The following is a 19,229-nucleotide window of genomic DNA, read 5'->3' as shown; positions in this document are numbered from 1 at the left end:
ATGAGCAGAGCGTAACGTTTCCTAGCAGCTGCTATCACACACAGCCTTTTGGTGCAGTGACACAAACGCTACCTGTTACAAGGTAGTTCACGGTGGATAGATACAAGTATCTGCTCGTACTTTTTCTCTTTTTTATACCAAGTACGGCTCTACAATTTTCAGAGAAAAAGGCAAAATAGATCAGAAAACAAGTCATTTTTTTTCCCTTAAATTTGTACAAAAACAAAAAAAAACCTCTGGGTGACAACGCTTGGCCTTTCTGTCGCGACTCCTCAGTATTTTCACGTCCGGATGATCTCCGTGAGATCGTGGCAAAGTGAAAGTTTTCACATTGAAAAGTCATCAGCTGATCTTGATATGCTGAAGCTGTGCATGTATGATATCGTTTGGTGCATTTGTGTTTTTTAAATGAGGGACTTAATAAAAACAATTCACTGAGGATTTTCTCCTGGATTTTTTTTCTCTCTTTTTTTGAATTATGTGTGGGATGGTGTCATTTTCAGCATCAGCAGTTTTAGTGTCTTTTACTGCAGGAAGAATTTGAGTGGTGCCTTGGGGCACCATCAAAGCTATAAAATGCATAATATTATGAAAAAGCATATAAATGGGAGTAAAAGGCAGTAGTAACGTCCCTTTTGTGAGGATAGAGAACACTTCCACAGAGGGTTTTTTTCTGCTGCATCTACTAATTGTATTGTCATAGAATATAATAAGGACTATCAGCGCTGATAATCATATGTTTTGAATACTAACGTCACATGCAATAGCTGAGAGAATGCAAAATCTAAAACTAACACATCAAGCAGTTCCCTTTGTGCTGCAGCTTTTTGCAAAGAATACTGATTTATTTCTTGGGTTTATTTGGGCATGTATCTGCTCAAGTCCACATACCTTCCACTAAAACAAGAGAATGACATGGAAAGCTACTGTGAAATATTGATTGAGCCAGTGTTGCAGAGATGCTTTTAAGATAATAAGAGGGAGAGGACCCTGTGAAGAGATCAATACAAAGGGGAAGTGAAGAAAAGAGAGGTTTCTCTCCACGCACTACAGATCATCCATAATGAGCTGGTGTGTCAATACTTTGGCCATGACTCTTCACATGCTATTGACCACTGAATCACAACACCAGGCCACTGTAACTGAGTTTTGCACCAGACACTAACAAAAAGGTATTTTTGCTGTCACACCTTTGCCTCAAAACTGAATCTGGATTCAGATGTGGTTTCGATAGCTCTTATAGAGATATTGGGTAAGACATGATTGGTGTGTATTACCTCCCAATGCAGCAGATGCTGCATGTCGGGTTCATGCTGCAGATTGTAAATGTCAATACTGCCCCCCCATGGCAGCAGCATCCCGGTGCACCACTGTGGTCAGGGTGGATGGGGTGAGGCAACACATGGGAGATAAGGGCTGTGTCTGCAGTGCCACCGCATTGACTGGGAGCACCGGTGTCCAGAGCCAGAGTTAAAATGACAGGATTCAGGGCCAAAGCTGCTCTCAATCTGAATACTAACCAACATTAAAGCACAGGCAAGTAAAAATACAGCAGTTATTTTTTTTATTTTAGACACATACTATAAAAAGCTATAGCGATAAATTGTAATATTTCAAACATGAAATATGTCATGTACTAGTAATATTTCCAACACAAACTGAACGTAATCATTGTACGGCCTGTTCCACTCCGCGCCTCCAGGGGGCGCCGCTTCTCCTGGAGCCTCCTTCTCCGCAGCTCAGAGGAAAACACACCGAAAAGAAGACGCTGCTTCCCGTCGCACGCATGTACAGAGCAGCGCCGAGTTAGAAGATGAAGTCCACAAAGAACCGTGATTCTGCCAACGGTGGCCGTCAAGACAGTAATTCAGAAACCAACGAGGAGGAAAATGGCGAACTGTGTCCCGGTTTCAAAGACGTGGACGCCTTCGTTAAAGTAGGTGAACTAACCGAGCCGGACTCAGGCCAGCAGTCAGAGGGGCAACGTGGATGAGCTGGTTGGCAACGACAGTCACCTTTCAAGAAAATGTACTAGTAGAAAACAAACAGCTAACAGTTGAGACAAGAGCTGTTTGAACGTTTATTCTGGTATTTTCTAAGGTACTGGTGGGCATTATGGCCGAGCCCCTTTGTTTGTTAGCTTGAAAATGTAACGTTATCAAGCTAAATATGTATTTACTGTAGTAGCTATCTAACTGAATATTGAACTAATCTAGATTACTAGTATAACGTTTGGTATTACAGCTAGTTAAGTTAGCTGCTAAAGTAATGGTCATTATCTGGAAAACATCAAACTAATATACAAATAAAAGCTGTCATCACATTATTTATAAATCATTCTAGACATATTGCTTAAAAGTAATTATCCAGATTGTTCTCAATACATATTGACTTATTTAACTAGTTAATTATTTAAAAATATCTTCATGTAAAATCAATTTAGGCTGGAACTATTATTTTCATTGTAAATTCATCTGCTCTTCATTTTATTGAATCATCGACTAGTTGTTTAGTCCATAAAATGTTTTTTAAAAAGCTGTTGTTTTCTAAAGCCCACGATGAAGTCCTCAAATATCTCACTTTGTCTACAACTCAAACATATTTTGTTTACTGTCATTGAGGAGGAGATAATCCACATAATAAAAATTCAAAATGAAAGGCTGGTATTAGACTTTTCTTGCCTCAAAACTTGCTCAAACTGTAATTGATTCTCAGAATAGTTGGTGATTGATTTTAAAGCTAGCAACAATAATTTGTCAATCATTGCAGCTCTAAAATCAATAAAATACAACTATGCATGTTCTGTCTGTGCCTTGATTTTTTTTTTCTTTTTTTGTTGTGCTCCATGTAATGACATCGAAGATATTTTTAAAAGTAGAAACTAACAGCCCTGTTTCCTCTGCAGTATGGACTGGGTGCAGTATTATCAGCCACCAAAGCATCTGCTGGCTTACCTCAGGCTGGAGATGAATATGATTTCTACAGGAGCTTCCCGGGCTTCCAGGAGTTTTGTGAAAGTCAAGGAGATAGGCTGTTGCACTGGTGAGTACCCAGTATGTTATTTCTTCTTTTGAGTTTCAATCAGGTTTCTGTGTCTCTGTGGACCTCTAAGTGTTTATTCTTTTCACTCCATGTTAGCATGAGTCAAATAATGCAACACCACGGCTGCAGATCTCACATCAGAGACCAGAACAAGCTGACGGGGCTGGAGGAGAGGTTCGACTTGGTGGTGGACTCGAATGATGTTATCCTCGAGCGAGCGGTATGACCTGCAGCTCTACAATTTAAAAAAAAAAAAAAAAAAGTTTCTTTATGAAGACATCTCTGCAGTCCAGCTGAGTTCTTGTATCTTATTTTCCCAGGGGATTCTGCTTGATGAAGCTGATGGGGTGAACAGGAGCCAGCAACCCGTCATGCCTGCAGGGTTCCAGCCTCCAAAAATTGTCGTTTCCAGCTGGAATCGCAAGGTTGGCTAATTAACCTCTCCGCTCTTATACTGCAGATGCCTGTCTCAGCTTTGGGCCGCATTCAAGCTGAAACGTTCTGTGCCAGTTCTGGAAATAAACGTTTTATGAAATACTTGAGAAATGTCCGAACCCTTGCTTCACACCTTTTTGTTGAACAAAACGCTTTTATTTAACAGGGCCCGGGCTCTGGCAGCCGTTCTGAGACGTTCCGACTGCTCCACGCCAAGAATGTCAGCAGACCTCAGCTGAAATTCAAGGAAAGAATTGATAACAGCAACACACCGTTTATTCCCAAGATCTTCATCAAGCCCAATGCAAGAAAGCCACTTCCAACATGTAAGACGTCTCGTGGTCTGAGCATGACTTTTGTTGTATATTTTTAACACTTTAACATGTCTAACTTTTTACTCTCTCACTGTTCAATTTTAGATTTCACCAACAAACAAATACGTAAAGAGAGGCCTGAAGACCTCGATGTCCCAGCTGCTCTGGCTGACCTCATTCATCAGCAAAGAACTCAGGAACATGTTGACGACATGTAAGTCTTGTCTTCTCCACAATATTTGCATTTTGTCTTTTACTGTTTCTTGTTACGCATTTAACCTTGTTATGTTTTTCCATGTAGGTTTGCACACCCGTACCAGTATGAGCTGGACCATCTTTCAACACAAGAAAAACTTCTGTCCAAGCCAGAGCCTCAGGTAAGATCATTGTATGTGGTGAACTTATGGTATGAACCTGTTGTTGTTGTTGTTGTTGTGGCTTCTGTCTGATCTGTGGATTCTTTTCAGATGTACAAACCAGTGGCTGAGACCAAGTTGTCCTTCATTGATTCACTGGAAGATCTGGTTGCTCTGAATGAGAAGCTGTGCAAATTGTCTGAATTTGCAGTGGATCTTGAGGTACAAAGATCATATATGTTATCTGATTCAGTTTACAAGCTTTGTGGGGCCTGTGATGTTGAATTGTTGTCAGGCATTGCTTCATTTCATCATTTCTGAGTTAGCTGTCTTGACTGTTTGTTGACACTTTGCTCTCCATCGCAGCACCACTCCTACAGGAGCTTCCTGGGCCTCACCTGTCTGATGCAGATCTCCACCAGAGAAGAGGATTTCATCATCGACACCTTGGAGCTGCGCAGCGAGATGTACATCCTGAACGAGGCATTCACTGACCCGTCTATTGTGAAGGTAATGAAAACTGCTCCTCACATCATTTCTTGCTGTATCTTGTTCTGTGAGTCGGGCTGTCTGAAGGGAAGATGAGATTACGCGTTTGATTAGATTTGTTTTCAGGTGAGCGACTGCACAGTCTGTGGTTGTCTTTTCTAACAGAAGTGCTCATCCTTTCTTTCTTCATCAAATCTTGATGACTCTCAGATACAGTTTCATAACTGAATGCAAACAGCAGCGTGCCTCACATTTTAAAGAAGCATCTTGTATTGTTTGAAAATATAGTCTGCTGTTCAAAAGTTTGGGCTCACTTAGAAATGTCCCTATTTTTGAAAGAAAAGCATTTTTTTCAATGAAGATAACACTAAATGAATGATAAATCCAGTGTAGACATTGTTAATGTGCTAAATGACTATTCTAGCTGGAAATCTTTAATGGAATATCTCCATAGGGATACAGAGGAACATTTCCAGCAACCATCACTCCTGTGTTCTAATGCTACATTGTGTTAGCTAATGGTGCTGAAAGGCTGATTGATGATTAGAAAACCCTTGTGCAGTTATGTTAACACATGCATAAAAGTGTGAGTTTTCTTGGAAAACGTGAATTTATCTGGGTGACCCCAAACTTTTGAACAGGAATGTAAATTAAGACGAATGCCAGCTGTACAAATCCATTCAGTCAGTCTTGCAGAGCTGCTTCCTGGTTCAACTTTAAACTTACAGTGCATTCAGTAGTTGTGTGCACATTAAGTTTTACAATGCAGCGGGCCATTATGGCAGATAGTTTAGTGGGGGTTTTCAGTTTTATTTCCATAGAAGTGGCTTAGATAATTACACTGAGACATTTAAAGAACACCTATGTGGTTGTTTGGACTGTTGTCTGTTTAATGAAGCTGTGTCCACAGACCTGCCAACCTGTACGCATTTTGCGTAGCAGGTACGCAATTTGACATCAAAATACGCTGGTACGCTCCGCCTCATTAAACTACTCAGAAAGCTGCAGACATCTGTGAGTGCTGTTAGAAATGTGGACGTGCAATACTCATGCACGATGCAGCAGTGTAGTGGCGCAATTTCAACCAGTCATCATGGAGTAGCGGAGAATAACGAGTCTGCCGAACCCTTGTTGGCCCGCTCTCTCCTGTCCTCTGCCTCCCTCCGCCTCTCTCCCCGTTCCCCGTGCCCCCACCCACAGCAGCTGGCGGTTAAAAAACGGTAAAATGGTGTGTGTGTGTGTGCACGCGTGTGTACGTGTGTGTCTTTTGGCAAATATGTACTGTTAATAACGTTACTTTCACGTTGAAAATACGATGTCATATCAGGGAAATAAGCACAGAGAGTTTTTTTCCTATCGACATGAGCGCGAGGTGTGTGTGTGCGTGCGTGTTTGCGCGTGCGTGTGTGAGATTAAGTGGTACGCAAATATTTCGCCAAGGTTGGCAGGTCTGTGTCCATCACATTTCCAAATCTAAATAATGAAAATGGACTGATAATAGCCTCAGTGGATTATGTTTTTAATTCCTAATGAAATTAAAAGGCAGCCTAAAGAAGAAAAATTCTACCATTGTAGTAGATTTTAAGTTTGTAAAGTAGTTGGAGGTGTCTTAGATTAGTTTGAGACTTGTTAAATGAAGCTGGCAGGTGTCCTCTGGTGTGTGGGAGCCGCCGTGACTCACACACTGCAGGACACCTGTGAACAAGTGTGGTGTGTGGGCTTGGACAACTGAACCGTTTACGAAAAGATCCAAATGGAAAAATGTCACACAGTGTGTCCCCACTTTTTAATATTTTTAGTTCAAATGAGTCTAATTATTATTATTATTTGTTCAATAAGCTGCTACCTCACTAGAGTGATCTCGGCTGAAATCTGCCACATTTTCTGCTTCTCAGGTGTTTCATGGTGCAGATTCTGACATTGAGTGGCTCCAGAGGGACTTTGGCTTGTATGTTGTCAACCTTTTTGACACGCATCAGGCGAGCAGAGCTCTCAACCTGGCCAGACATTCCCTCGACCACTTGCTCAAACACTTCTGCAGTGTGGACTCAGACAAACGTTACCAGCTGGCAGACTGGAGGATTCGGTATGGTGAAAGCTGCCTCATATTACTCATATTTCCTTTTAATGTCTTTACAGGGGATTCTGATGTTTTTCAGGTTATTTGTAACATTGTAAACTGTGTGAAGCTGAAATAACAACTCCTCAGTAACATGTTCTTGTAGCCCCCTGCCAGACGAGATGGTGCAGTACGCCCGGACAGACACCCACTACCTCCTTTACATCTACGACTGTGTGAGGGCGCAGCTCCTGGACTTCAACCACGGCCAACCTGGTCTGCTGCAGTCTGTGTGGAACAAGAGCAAAGACATTTCCCTGAAGGTGTGCACAGATCTCACTTCATACTCCATAAAGATTGAAATGACGCTCAGAAATCTACCTTAATAGCCCCATTCAATCCTAATAATTCACGGTTTCTTTAGTGCCGTCATATTTTAAAATTCTCCTACATTTTCTGACATTGGTCACGATTCGCTGTGTGTGTGTGTGTGTGTGTGTGTGTGTGTGTGTGTGTGTGTGTGTGTGTGTGTGTGTGTGTGTGTGTGTGTGTGTGTGTGTGTGTGTGTGTGTGTGTGTGTGTGTGTGTGTGTGTGTGTGTGTGTGTGTGTGTGTGTGTGTCCCACCTCTGCTTCCAAACAGAAATACATGAAGCCTATATACACAGAGGAGTCGTATTTGGAGCTGCAGAGGAAGCAGAAAAAGTCTTTAAACACCCAGCAGCTCACTGCCTTCAGACTGCTGTTCGCCTGGAGGGACAAGCTGGCCAGGCAGGAGGATGAAAGCACCGGGTAGGCTGCTTGGAACTGAATGGACTGGCTGTTCTTTAACTCTGCTCTTTCCATATTTATACTCTTGTGTCCTGCCAGATTTTGTTTGTGACAATCTCCCTGCTTTCATTGTCTATGGCGCGTTCCTCGACATGTTTCACGGGGTGGTATTTGTGTTTTTAGGTTCGTCTTGCCCACACATATGATGAACAAAATATCAGAAGAGCTTCCCAAGTAAGTCGGCTAGATTTCCCTCTTAAGTTTTCGTTAATTGTTAGTTGTCATTTCGGTGCAGACGATTTTAGTGTTTTTATTCTTAAACTCGTCCCCTCCTCAGAGAGCCTCAGGGCATCATCGCCTGCTGTAACCCCGTACCCCCACTGGTGAGGCAACAGGTCAATGAGCTCCACTTGTTGGTGCAGCAAGCCAGGGAGATGCCCCTCCTTAAGGTGAGGAAACGTGATGATGTTTTCCCAGTCAAATGTCAATTCAGTGTTTGTTGACACTGTTCCATTCAGAGTAACTGCTGCACTGTTTTGTACACAGGCGGAGATAGCGGCTCAAAAGATGAAAGGACTCACGCCCATAAAAAAGGTCAGCACAAATCTGATTACCCCAGATGGAATGCAGTGGTTCCTCACCATATCGTCGTTCACTTTTCGCGGTCTCGTATCGCAGATTTTTCACTATGTTTGGATTTTTCAATATTTAGGTATTTTTATATTTTTTATCCCCCGCCTTCACGAACTGGAAAAGGGGGATATAGGTTTGGCGTCTGTCCGACCGACCGAGATGAAGGGGACAGCTTTTCTCGGAAACTATTACAGCTACGATTACGAAATTTAGTGTGTAGCTTCACACCATGGACACCTTGATCAAGTTCGAAAATGACACCTGTGCGATAATATTTAACAGAGTTATGGCCCTTGATCACTATTTTGGATATAGACTCATAGACATCACATGTAGGGGGATATTGATGACCATGTTGTCTTGTTATTATTGTGGCGAGCTGCGTGGAAGAACAACACTGGAGAAATGATGTCTGCCTTTTACACACTCTGCAACTGGCAGATGCTTTTATTTTGAAGCACAGAGATCAACAGTCCTGCAAACGTGGCAGGAAGTCATCAAACACACTTCACGCTCACGGTGCTGACAACATAACACTTAACCAAACTAACTAGGCTGACTAAACAACAAAACACAGTGAAACACAAACACTCATAACACTGATATGAGCCGCAGTAATGACGTTTAGACCACATGGTGCATTGCAACACAAACGTTCTGGAGCGTAACCCCAGCGATAGACGAGGGACCTCTGCGTTCCGTTTTTGATTTCAGCAGTTGAAGAAACCACAACTGGGCTAACGTTTCTGTGATTGTGTGTAATTTCCCAGCCAGAGGTCATGTTGTTTGGTCCTCATGACACATCCAGGGTTTCTGAGAGCGATCTCCCACACTTTTCTCCTGATGGTAAGCTTGATGCTCATGCATGTCTTCAAGGAACTTTCCTAAAGTTGATTTAAACACCTTTGGATAACCATGACCTGGATGAATGAGAACCTACACAGACATCATGTTGTGCATCATACAAAAGTACAGGATGCCACTAAGCCTTGCATTGATGTACGCTTTCAGATTTGCCAGTTAAACAAGGGATGCTCTTCTCTGAGGATGAGCACAAAATGGATGTCGATGTGCAGAAAACAGGTGGCCTCCTGGCACCAGCGAAAATCACATTATTTCAGGTAGAGATCGGCTTTTAGTGTGTTCAGATAGTGGACTTGCGTGTCATTGTGTGCATATTGTGAGAACTCTGCTATATTTTGTAGGAGATGGAAACAAAAGATGCCCAAAAGTCGCCCTCTGTGGCTCAAATAAAAGCCAGACAGATCACAGAGTCCTTTCAGAACCCTTTCAGAATGGTAAGAGATGACCAAAGACTAACCCTCATTAGTGATTGCATTTTGTGCACCCCGACACCAAGTCATTTTTCTGTACCGTTGGGTTTTCAGTATTTGCCCTCTAAGAATGTGCACGTCAACGAGAACGCCAAGTTTGATCCGTCTTCAAAAATATTTGAGGTAATCAAAGAGCTCCGTTCATTGAACCACTTCCATGTGTATTTGTGTTGCCCTCCTTTCTGTTTTAATGCTCATAATTGTACCATCTCCCCCTGACAGATCAGTAAAAGATGGAAACTGCAGAGTGTTGAACAGCAGCAGAAGGAGATGGAGGCCAAGAGGAAAGCCAAGGAGGAAGCAAAGGAACAAGCGAGAAAAGCGACAGGTAATGGGGCTTAAATTGCTCTGAGATGACACTTACACACTTCAGGTTTTGTCCCTCATTAGCTTTTCTTTATGCTAATTTCCACAGAGGAAAGAAACAAGGCTAAACAGAGCTATCAGGAGTCTCTCCAGAATGTCGCCACTGTGCGCCAGCAAGCAGCGGTGAGTCATTTGCTCTCTCATCCTTCCATTTCCTTTTTTTCCTCTTCAGATTGGCTTTGCACTCTGTCAACTTTTCTGTCGATGTCCCTTCTGGGAAAGTACAAATTTCATGAAAAGCATGAGTTCTATTCACCCAAGAGCCTGGCATGGAATATTAAAGATAGCACATTAATAGCAGGTTTAACCCTCTGCAGTGCCCCCCATTTTCTTTGGATGCAGTAGGTTTTCTTTGTACGTCAGTGTGGTGACTCACAGGCGAGTGAACCAGTGTGTCCGGTCTGCAGCGCTGGCATCACAGCGGCCTTTTAATATTTATATCTGTCGTGTGATGTGCCTGGGGAAGAACAACGCACAGCATGGGGCTGGAGAATTAGAGACATGTCTTCTACTCATCAAACACTTTTCTTACCTCCTGGGGAGCAACAATTGCTGCTTTTTGCCCAAAAGCCCACTCCCTTTTAGATCCATCTCTCAGGGGTGTTGCTTTACACCCGCTCGGTCACTCATAGATGTTTTTGCCACCGCTTTGTTTCAAATACTTGGACCAAAGTTTCAAGCCTTTATCTTTTGTCCACGCTGCAGAAGAACAGAAATAATGGTCGCCACCCTTTGACTCTCTCACAGTCGAACCGTTATCCCCTCTGCCGCTTACTGTCTGGGGCTCGAGCCATCATTCCTAATCCATTATGTGATGACTGCCTCTCTGAGAACTTGGTTTTGAAGCACTCCCTGCTGTAACGGCGGCTTCAAATAAGCATGTTGGCACCGTCTGGTGGCATGCATCATAGTCAGAATTGTTGGCAGCGGCACTTGAAAGTAACAGTCATCAACCTGCCAACTGCAGGCAAATATTGGCTGTTCCGGCTCGCTGTCAGTTTCAGCCAAACGTTGGCAGGGAACTTTTCTAGTCTAATTACAGTTTGAAAGAAGAGAGCTTTGTGGTTTTTCAGAGCTCGTCCTACACTGATATTGTGATTGATATTATCAAAATTTTTGTGCGGCGATCTGGTGTTCTCCAGCAGTTGCATGAAATATTAATTAATTGTCATTGGGTCAGATTGACAGAGTTAGATGAGGTTTTGTCGTGAAGCTACCACATTATCCACAAAACTGTTGGCTGGAAATGAACGATAGAAGTCTACATTTTAACTTAAAGCACAAACACGACGAACACTTAACACAGACAAAGAAAACAGTGATTTATACAGTTAGATTTTCTTTATTAATTAACGCCGACAATTATTTTAACATGCGTTAATGCAGTTTTTTTATTATTATTGTTGTTGTTATGAAAGTCCGTTGCTCCCTGGCTCTGAATACAGACTAACCATGGATCACAGGAGGCTGGATGTTGATCAGAACTTGGGATGGGCGTCATCACATCTCATCCAAACTAACAGCAGAGAGAGGATTTAGACTGGTTGGATGCAGCGTGTGGGAGAAATGCTGATAAACAAGACAAGCTAACAAATGTTACAGCAAAGTAGTTATCTATAGGCTGCATTCAGATCAGTATCGTAGAAAGTGTCGGATTGAGGAGCGTTCTGAGGATCACAGCGAATGACGACACGTATGAGCCTCATCCTGCATCACTAGCAGGCTACAGTCCCTGATGCATCGACTGTTTCTGCTGCTCCCCGAGGAAAGAAAAATGTTTCTGCTGGTATCTGTTCAGAAAATAATAAGAATACAGATTTATAAATGTTAACTTGCTGTTGCTGGGATGGTTCCTGTTCTAATGTTATGATCGTGGCTCTGGACTCTGATGGTAACCTAGCCTAGCCACGCTAGACAACCCACGGCAACGAATTTAATTCTCTGCCAGGGTGGGTCTAGTTACCCTCCATAAGGCTCGAGGTTGGATGCTCCTAAAACTGGCCGGACCAATCACCATGAAGTGTAGAGTCAGAAGGCGGGCGTAACGAAGTGACGACAGAGGCGTGACGATTCTGACAGAAACAACCGGCGCACAATAAACAGTTATCTTTCCACTCGGCTTTGGCCACAGCCCTTAAAGATTTGAAGCTAAAATTCAACTTGAAAGATAAACAAAGGACGGCACTGAAGTGTTTCATTGAGAAGAAAGACGTATTTGGACTTATGCCGACGGGATATGGCAAATCCTTAATATACCAGTTGGCTCCGCTGGTGGGGAAGCTAATGGGACTTAGCCACAATCCGCCGGCGCTCTAGGAACTCCGTCAGCCTATTTGTTGTGCTGATTGGTTGTATACCTACCCAATTGCTGCAGAGTGATTTGAAAGACAACCTTTTAGCCCGCCTCCCTCCCTGTCGAGCGTTCCTAGACCCTTGTGTCTTAAGAGCTGGGTCTAGCGCGGCTAGGCTAACGGTAACCTGTTTTTCTACAGATAAAACATTAATGCCCTGGCGGAGACAAATAGTTTTGGTTTGATTTGATTCCATGAATGTTTAAGTTGAGATTTACAGGAAATATTTTAACTGCTGCTGTGTAAATAGAATACCGCTGTTTAAAAAAAGCACTTTATTTGTTTACAGTGTTTGCAAACCAAATGTTTCTGCATTTTTGTTCATACAGCAGCACTTTAAAAAGTGCAGCATATACTACTTTTACATTCATTACTTAATTTTGAGTATAACAATGCGATTAATGGGGACTAAAAAATGTAATCATTGGCCAGCACTAATTTTTTTCTTTTTTGCATCTGTTCACATGCCCGAAGGCCTTCAACATGACATTTAACAAAACGCTGATATTGTTATTTAAGTTGATATTTAACACATTAATTCAGGTGGAGCCATCACCCCTGTTCTCTCATATGTAGCAATGATAGATAACAGCTCAATCTTTTCTTATAATTATGACACTCTTCCATAATTACATCGACATTTCCATATCCAGAACATGAAATCCATATGTTTGTATTGAAATCTTTCCTTGTAATTAGGACATAGTGAGTCATTGTTACAAGATAAGATCTTCAGATTGTTTTTTCTTTTGTAAACGTAGCACACTTCCGTATGGCTAGACTGATGGTTACAGATTACAATAATTCTTCGTGGACGTCTCATGACACCAAACACTCTTGGATAAGAATTCGATTCTGCAAAATTGTGGAGCAAAATGAAAAATTCAACCTATAGATGGCAGCAAAAGCTTCCAACTTCAGGTTGTTTGATCACTAATGAGTCAATATAAAGCTGACCTGGGAAGGTTTGTAGGTTTGTCAACTAAACCTGCAGCACAGGAAGAGAAAATACGTTTGACAGAAACTAACGTTGTGTGAAATTAGGTTCATGATTCCCCTTTAGTGCTCCTTGGTTTTTGTGTTTTGAGTCATAAAAACTAAATCTGCAGAATAATGGAACCTCCAGAATATTCAAATATAAAGGGAGCTGTCTGCAGAGATCTTGAAAAATTCAGAATATAGAGACTTATCTCTGCTTGAGTTGTGGAAAAAAACTGGCTGTTGAAAAGAACCGCGGGGTGTAATGTGCTACATGACTGCATTACAGAACATTTCAGTTAAATAAATGACCATTTCAAGCTCAGATATTTCTTTCCCACCTTCACAGACAAATCAGGAACAGAAAAATCCAACAAAAACAAATAAAAATTGATCATATATCACCGTAAATACTGCCAGTGGACTGCTCAGGGTTTAGACTGAAATGAAAACCAGAGTTGAAGCAGATTTAGGCAGTCAGGGTCACTAGACTCTCAAGTTAAATGAAGTCATGTCCAGACAGTGTGTGAGATACGTCTGAAGTCTGCTTAAATCATCCAGCTCTCTGTTAGTCCGCTGTTAGTTTGACTAAGTGGCTGCATTTACATTTACTTTCACTGAAATGTCAACTCCGTGTTTTGTACAGACTGTAATGTTACTGATCTGTTTCATTAGGAATCTGCAAAAAGTGGTGGAAAGAAAAGGGAGAGGGTTGACAGTGAGGTTGGAGAGTTAACTCCCAAACCCAGTAAGAAGCTGATGAAATCTGCTGAGAAGCCCCAGAAGACAGAAGCGACTCCACAGGAGAGCTTCAAGCCTTCGACTACAGTCAGTCAGACCTCAAAGTCTTTGCAGGTATGCATATGTGATTTATTTTTCTTCTTCTTCTTTTATTTACATTGCACACACAGCAGCTTTTTTTCAGTTGGGTTGTAAAAAGGAATTCAAATCCGTGCGCTCTCTTTTCCTTTTACAGGCACCAAAACAAAGGACAACACACAGTTTGATCCAAATCGGCAAGATGAGGGATTTAAGAAGAAGGTTTTTGCTTGTTTAATGATTTTTTTTATTAAAACAAATATATATTTTATTAGTTCTTGATAAATGTAAGTTTTTTTTTATTTTCCAACAGAAATTTCCAAAGGGGCAAAAAAACAACTTTGCAGCTGGAAACCGTAGTATGTCCTTCCTTCCTGGAAAATCAGACCGGTAAATATATTGATCACACAGAGGAGTCTTTGTGCAAATTCAAACATCCTAGTTTGGTAACTGTTCTTTTTTTCCCTTCAGAGGATTCCGGCATAACTGGCCCAAAAGATAGACTCTCTTCGACGCTGTTTTCTGTCTTTTTAAATTTTTCATCCTTCAGTTTCCTTTCTTTTTCCTTGCAAATAAAAGTCAGTATTTCAGGATTTAATGAACTTCAAATTGTATTTTTTTCCATCTTCAGAACAGTTTTGTCTGTAAATATGTGGAAGCACAGACCTCTTTATTAAAGATGATTTTACAGGAAAAGGTTTTTGCCTAATTTTTTGATCAAGCTGATGGAACAGTAAAAATACAGAACTGTCACCATCAGCACTGATATTAGGAGAATTAGGATAGATAGATGGATAGACAGATACTCTATTAATCTCAAGGGAAATTCAAGATAATTAATGCAGTGCACTTCACTTTAACTCAAAACATTGTGTGAACTGATCTATATGTGCTGTTAAGTGAAAATATATAACAGGATTCGTGCTCATGTGCATTGTGACAAAACACCACCTTAGCTTCAACCCAACACCATCATTCACTCTGTATGTGAAAACACTGACATACACTAATGTGTGATTGTTTCTAAAGTATGGGTTTTATGATGCTGCTGTAACACCATCTGCTAGATTTAGGAACACGCCTGTAGGGATTTCCTCCCATTCATTTCCAAAATGTATCAGAAATCTGTAGCATTCTCTCTGAGTCTCATTCAGACTTCTGTCCATGCAGCAGTCATCAGCACACTCCATTACTGTAACGCTCTTTCTGCAGCTCGTCCTGCTCCAGCTGCTTATTCACAACACAGGCCGCTATCTCCCGACTAGAACCCCAAAATGACCTTTTCATTCCGGTTCTTTAACAACTCTGCTGCCCTTACCTGTTCATTATAGAACTGATTATAAAATCATTACGGCCTGACACCGGAATCTGTACCCGATATGTTTCCATTTTTATCAGCCAGACACATACCTCAGCCAGCTTTTCTAAACTCTGAGTTCATTCCAAATCCTTAATCCTTCCCTATTCTCCTGAAATAGTCAAATAGTCTTCACAAATGAAGTTTACTAGCCTAGCCGCACTAGACCCATGTTCTGAAGACGCAAGGGTCTAGGCACGCTTGACAGGGAGGGAGGCGGGCTAAAAGGTTGTCTTTCAAATCACTCTGCAGCAATTGGGTAGGTATACAACCAATCAGTGCAACGAATAGGCTGACGGAGTTCCTAGAGCGCGGGCGGATTGTGGCTAAGTCCCATTAGCTTCCCAACCAGCGGAGCCAACTGGTATATTAAGGATTTGCCATATCCCGTCGGCATAAGTCCAAATACGTCTTTCTTCTCAATGAAACACTTCAGTGCCGTCCTTTGTTTATCTTTCAAGTTGAATTTTAGCTTCAAATCTTTAAGGGCTGTGGCCAAAGCCGAGTGGAAAGATAACTGTTTATTGTGCGCCGGTTGTTTCTGTCAGAATCGTCACACCTCTGTCGTCACTTAGTTACGCCCGCCTTCTGACTCTACACTTCATGGTGATTGGTCCTGCCAGTTTTAGGAGCATCCAACCTCGAGCCTTATGGAGGGTAACTAGACCCACCCTGGCAGAGAATTGAATTCGTTGCCATGGGTTGTCTAGCGCGGCTAGGCTAGAAGTTGACATGATTTCACTCAAATAGTTTGAAAGTGAGTTAACGCTACAGTCACTTGGGTTAATGTTCTGTGACAGTTAAACTTTTATTTTTCCATCACTGATGTGTAACACTGGAAGTAACTGCCTTGGTGTGAAACTTCTACATTTCTGCACCGCTGGTGGGTTAGTTTTACGACTTTTTCCTGATTCTTTGGAAGTAACTGCCACCTTTTTTTAAGCAGACAGACAAACAAAAGCAAATATTCACAGTAAACTGGTCTAATGCTAAATACACCTTATGGTACACTTTAGCCTAAAGTAAACAGACAAGACCCACAGGGAAAAATTTGGGGATAAAAATGCACATTTAACAAAAAAAAAAAAAAAGGATTGTATTCAACATTACAGAAGTAACTGTGCAAAAAAAAAATCCATGTAAAAATGCATCTTAAAAGAGCACTTCTTATTTCAGTGGCAGAATTATTGCACAAATACTGACCGAACTGTAGAAAATTAACACTGTTTAAGGAGGTTATCCCTCACATTGTGATTTCATTGTCTGCACCACAGAAAACCTACCCAGGAATTAGCCTGATTCTTAAACCCAATGAGCATTTACAACCCTGTCTTTATTCCAGATCTTGATATGATGTGTCAGTCAGTATAGCCTTCTTTAACCCTTTCCTCAGGTTAATTCAGGACCAGCTCTCCGTTTAAAGGGTTAGATTCTATCTGCCTATTAGTATTCCACCTAACGGGTTTCAGTAGAATAATTAAGCTGGTGTCGAGGAATACTCGCCTAGGTCCTAACTGTCTTCTTCCAAACGTCTTACCCCTCTTACTCCAATAAATACTCTCTCACTGAGCAGCCCACCTAAGTAGTAGAATTGATTTATTGATCACGTTTGTTAACGACAGCTTTCCTCTTAAAACTGTGGCACTTGTTGATATTCCTAGGTTCGTTTTAGAGGTTTGGAAAACTAACCTCAGGGGTAATGTTTAAATAACTAGTTGGATTAAAGTAACCTTTAAGAACCATTAGATTTAATGCACACAATCAGCTTAACTTTTTACCACTATGCAGAATCGATGAATCATAATAATCTCATAAGACTTCTCTTTAAATGCAATATAGCGTTTTATTAAGCAATTATTAGCAGGGGCACAGCATTAATTCATGATTAAACAATTTAATTATTTCTGATTATTTCTAACTAAACTAAGCTGAGCGTACCTAAGAATCTTCTCTAATTAGTAAATTTAGGAGAGAGAGTGGACAGCGTGGCCACCGCTGTTTCACCCAGTCTTGACCTGCATCTAGTTGAGCCACTCGATCGACCAGTAGACTCGGTACGAAGTCTTCTTTGTGGGCAGAGGGTGTTCTTCCTAGGCAGGGGGAGTGGAGAGGTCCCGAAAGCCAATCGTTGGTCTGGCAGTTATCTTTAGTAGCAGCTGGAACACAAGTGCAGGCGTCTCAGCTGTCTTCTCAGTTGGGTGGTGGTGGTGGAAAGCCCCCGTCTCATCAGGCTGTGGTGGGTCACTGGGTCCTCCAGCCCCTGGAGGGGAGCAGCCCTCTGCTGCTGCCTCCTGTGCCTCTCTGGATGTCGTAGGTGCTGTCTTCTCTTCATCTCTTTGGAAAACTGCAGACCTCTCAGGACTCTCCGTCTGGCAGAGTGTGGTCTTCTTCTTTTGAACAAAGTTAGAACAACTTTGCTTCCAACGACGTCCTCAAAGAACTCTGCAGCCTAAGTCCCGCGTTGTCTTCACGTCTCTTGGGCGAAAGGTCCGGTGAAGATTCTTCAGAACTCTGTCAATGCTCTCCGGCAGCTCCGGCGAGCAGCATCTCCCCCCTCCGGGGGAGAACTCCGAATTCAGTGTCTTTGACTCTCTCTTTTATGGTGTCATCCTCTAATACACACACATTATCTGTATGCTCAGTTGCTCAACTATCAGGCTCACAACAACTACACACATTGTCAAGGCCTGGTCAAGGCACATTCAGGGCATATTCAATGAGAAAGGTGAAGTCATTCTTCATGCGCTTCCTATAACCATATTTAGCCACAGAACTTCATCAATGTCCTCCTTTCTGCAGTGTCATGGTGACTTCTGCTTTTTGCCCTGCACACACAGAGCTTAAACAGGGATTACTTTAGTTATCAATCACATTAAGCTGCACTGAATCTCTTTCTAAATCAAAATCATTCCACTTAGTTTAAACAAAATAAATCATCTCATCAAATCAACAATTCTGAGTATATATTTTAGCAAGCATAATCATATGGTTAACATAATGTTTCCCATTTTAACTTTTCATTGGTCTGCTTAAAGCTTTTATTTAGGTAGTGGTTGCTCCTGGGATCTCAAATAACTAGGCCCCACTTGACAGATGATATACTGAAACCGTTGTTCTAAACCTGTAGTGATTAAAGTCTGTAGATTAACCTACCATTCACAATGCAAGAACACAAAGAAATAGAAAGATAAATTCAATTTTAAAAATTTCTCTTGGTTTTTTGCTTAAGATGCAGGTCATGGGATGAGTTGATGTCCGGCACCTCATTTAGTTTCACCACCCCAACAGAAACAAGAAACCACTTTGACTTCAGTCAGACACCTGACTTGGTTCATCGTATTGAGCACGGCTGTAAATGAGTACAGAAAAATCCTGAATTCAGAGGACCTCTTGTCAAAGAGAAAGTTGAGGCTGACAGTTTATTCTTGACTGAGCTGACAATTGAAAAATGTCATCATTGAGGGAATCAGTGAATTAACCCATTTAGTAGTGGACACGCATCATGCACTAAGGCTGAGGCTTTACTTCTCTTGTAATCCTATAGGAACTAAGCACTGTTTTTTATTCAGTTTAGCTTTTTCAACACAACAAGAATGTATGAGTTTCATGAAGGCTTTTTGGTTATTGGCTGGTTCTGGTAACTGGAGGCTTATGTACCGGGTCTTATATATGCTGACAGTGTGTGTAAGTGAACCTGCACCAATAATAATCGTGTATTGAACCAAACTGCAGCCACTATGGTTTATTTTACACTTGACAATTAGTCTTTACTGTTGCGTCAGATGACAGTTTTCCCTGTTTGCTGACATTTTGGCTTACTTTAACCTGCAGATATAAGGCTCTCTGTCCTGCAAGCATTGGATATTGTGCAAACTTCCACAATGAACTGTAACTCTAACACCTCCACACGACCTGTACAACATTATA

General features: G+C 41.7%; 1 protein-coding gene across 1 annotated transcript; it reads left to right on the top strand.

Annotated features, from left to right (window-relative positions):
• The first annotated feature begins 1,738 nt into the window (after nucleotides 1–1,738).
• On the top strand, nucleotides 1,739–14,641 carry exosc10 (exosome component 10). Its single transcript, XM_022206631.2, is given in 26 exon segments — nucleotides 1,739–1,936; nucleotides 2,906–3,042; nucleotides 3,139–3,262; nucleotides 3,363–3,467; nucleotides 3,644–3,803; nucleotides 3,897–4,005; nucleotides 4,093–4,168; nucleotides 4,259–4,369; nucleotides 4,514–4,657; nucleotides 6,532–6,722; nucleotides 6,862–7,018; nucleotides 7,337–7,485; nucleotides 7,648–7,698; nucleotides 7,802–7,913; nucleotides 8,011–8,058; nucleotides 8,868–8,943; nucleotides 9,109–9,218; nucleotides 9,303–9,395; nucleotides 9,486–9,554; nucleotides 9,654–9,759; nucleotides 9,847–9,920; nucleotides 13,802–13,943; nucleotides 13,946–13,981; nucleotides 14,103–14,167; nucleotides 14,259–14,335; nucleotides 14,417–14,641. Coding segments are annotated over 26 exon segments (2,676 nt in total). The 5' UTR covers nucleotides 1,739–1,813; the 3' UTR covers nucleotides 14,448–14,641.
• Nucleotides 14,642–19,229: the final 4,588 nt, after the last annotated feature.

The sequence above is a fragment of the Acanthochromis polyacanthus genome, chromosome 6, assembly GCF_021347895.1.
Source record: "Acanthochromis polyacanthus isolate Apoly-LR-REF ecotype Palm Island chromosome 6, KAUST_Apoly_ChrSc, whole genome shotgun sequence".
Lineage (NCBI taxonomy): Eukaryota > Metazoa > Chordata > Actinopteri > Pomacentridae > Acanthochromis > Acanthochromis polyacanthus.
This window is presented reverse-complemented; position numbering and strand designations above follow the sequence as displayed.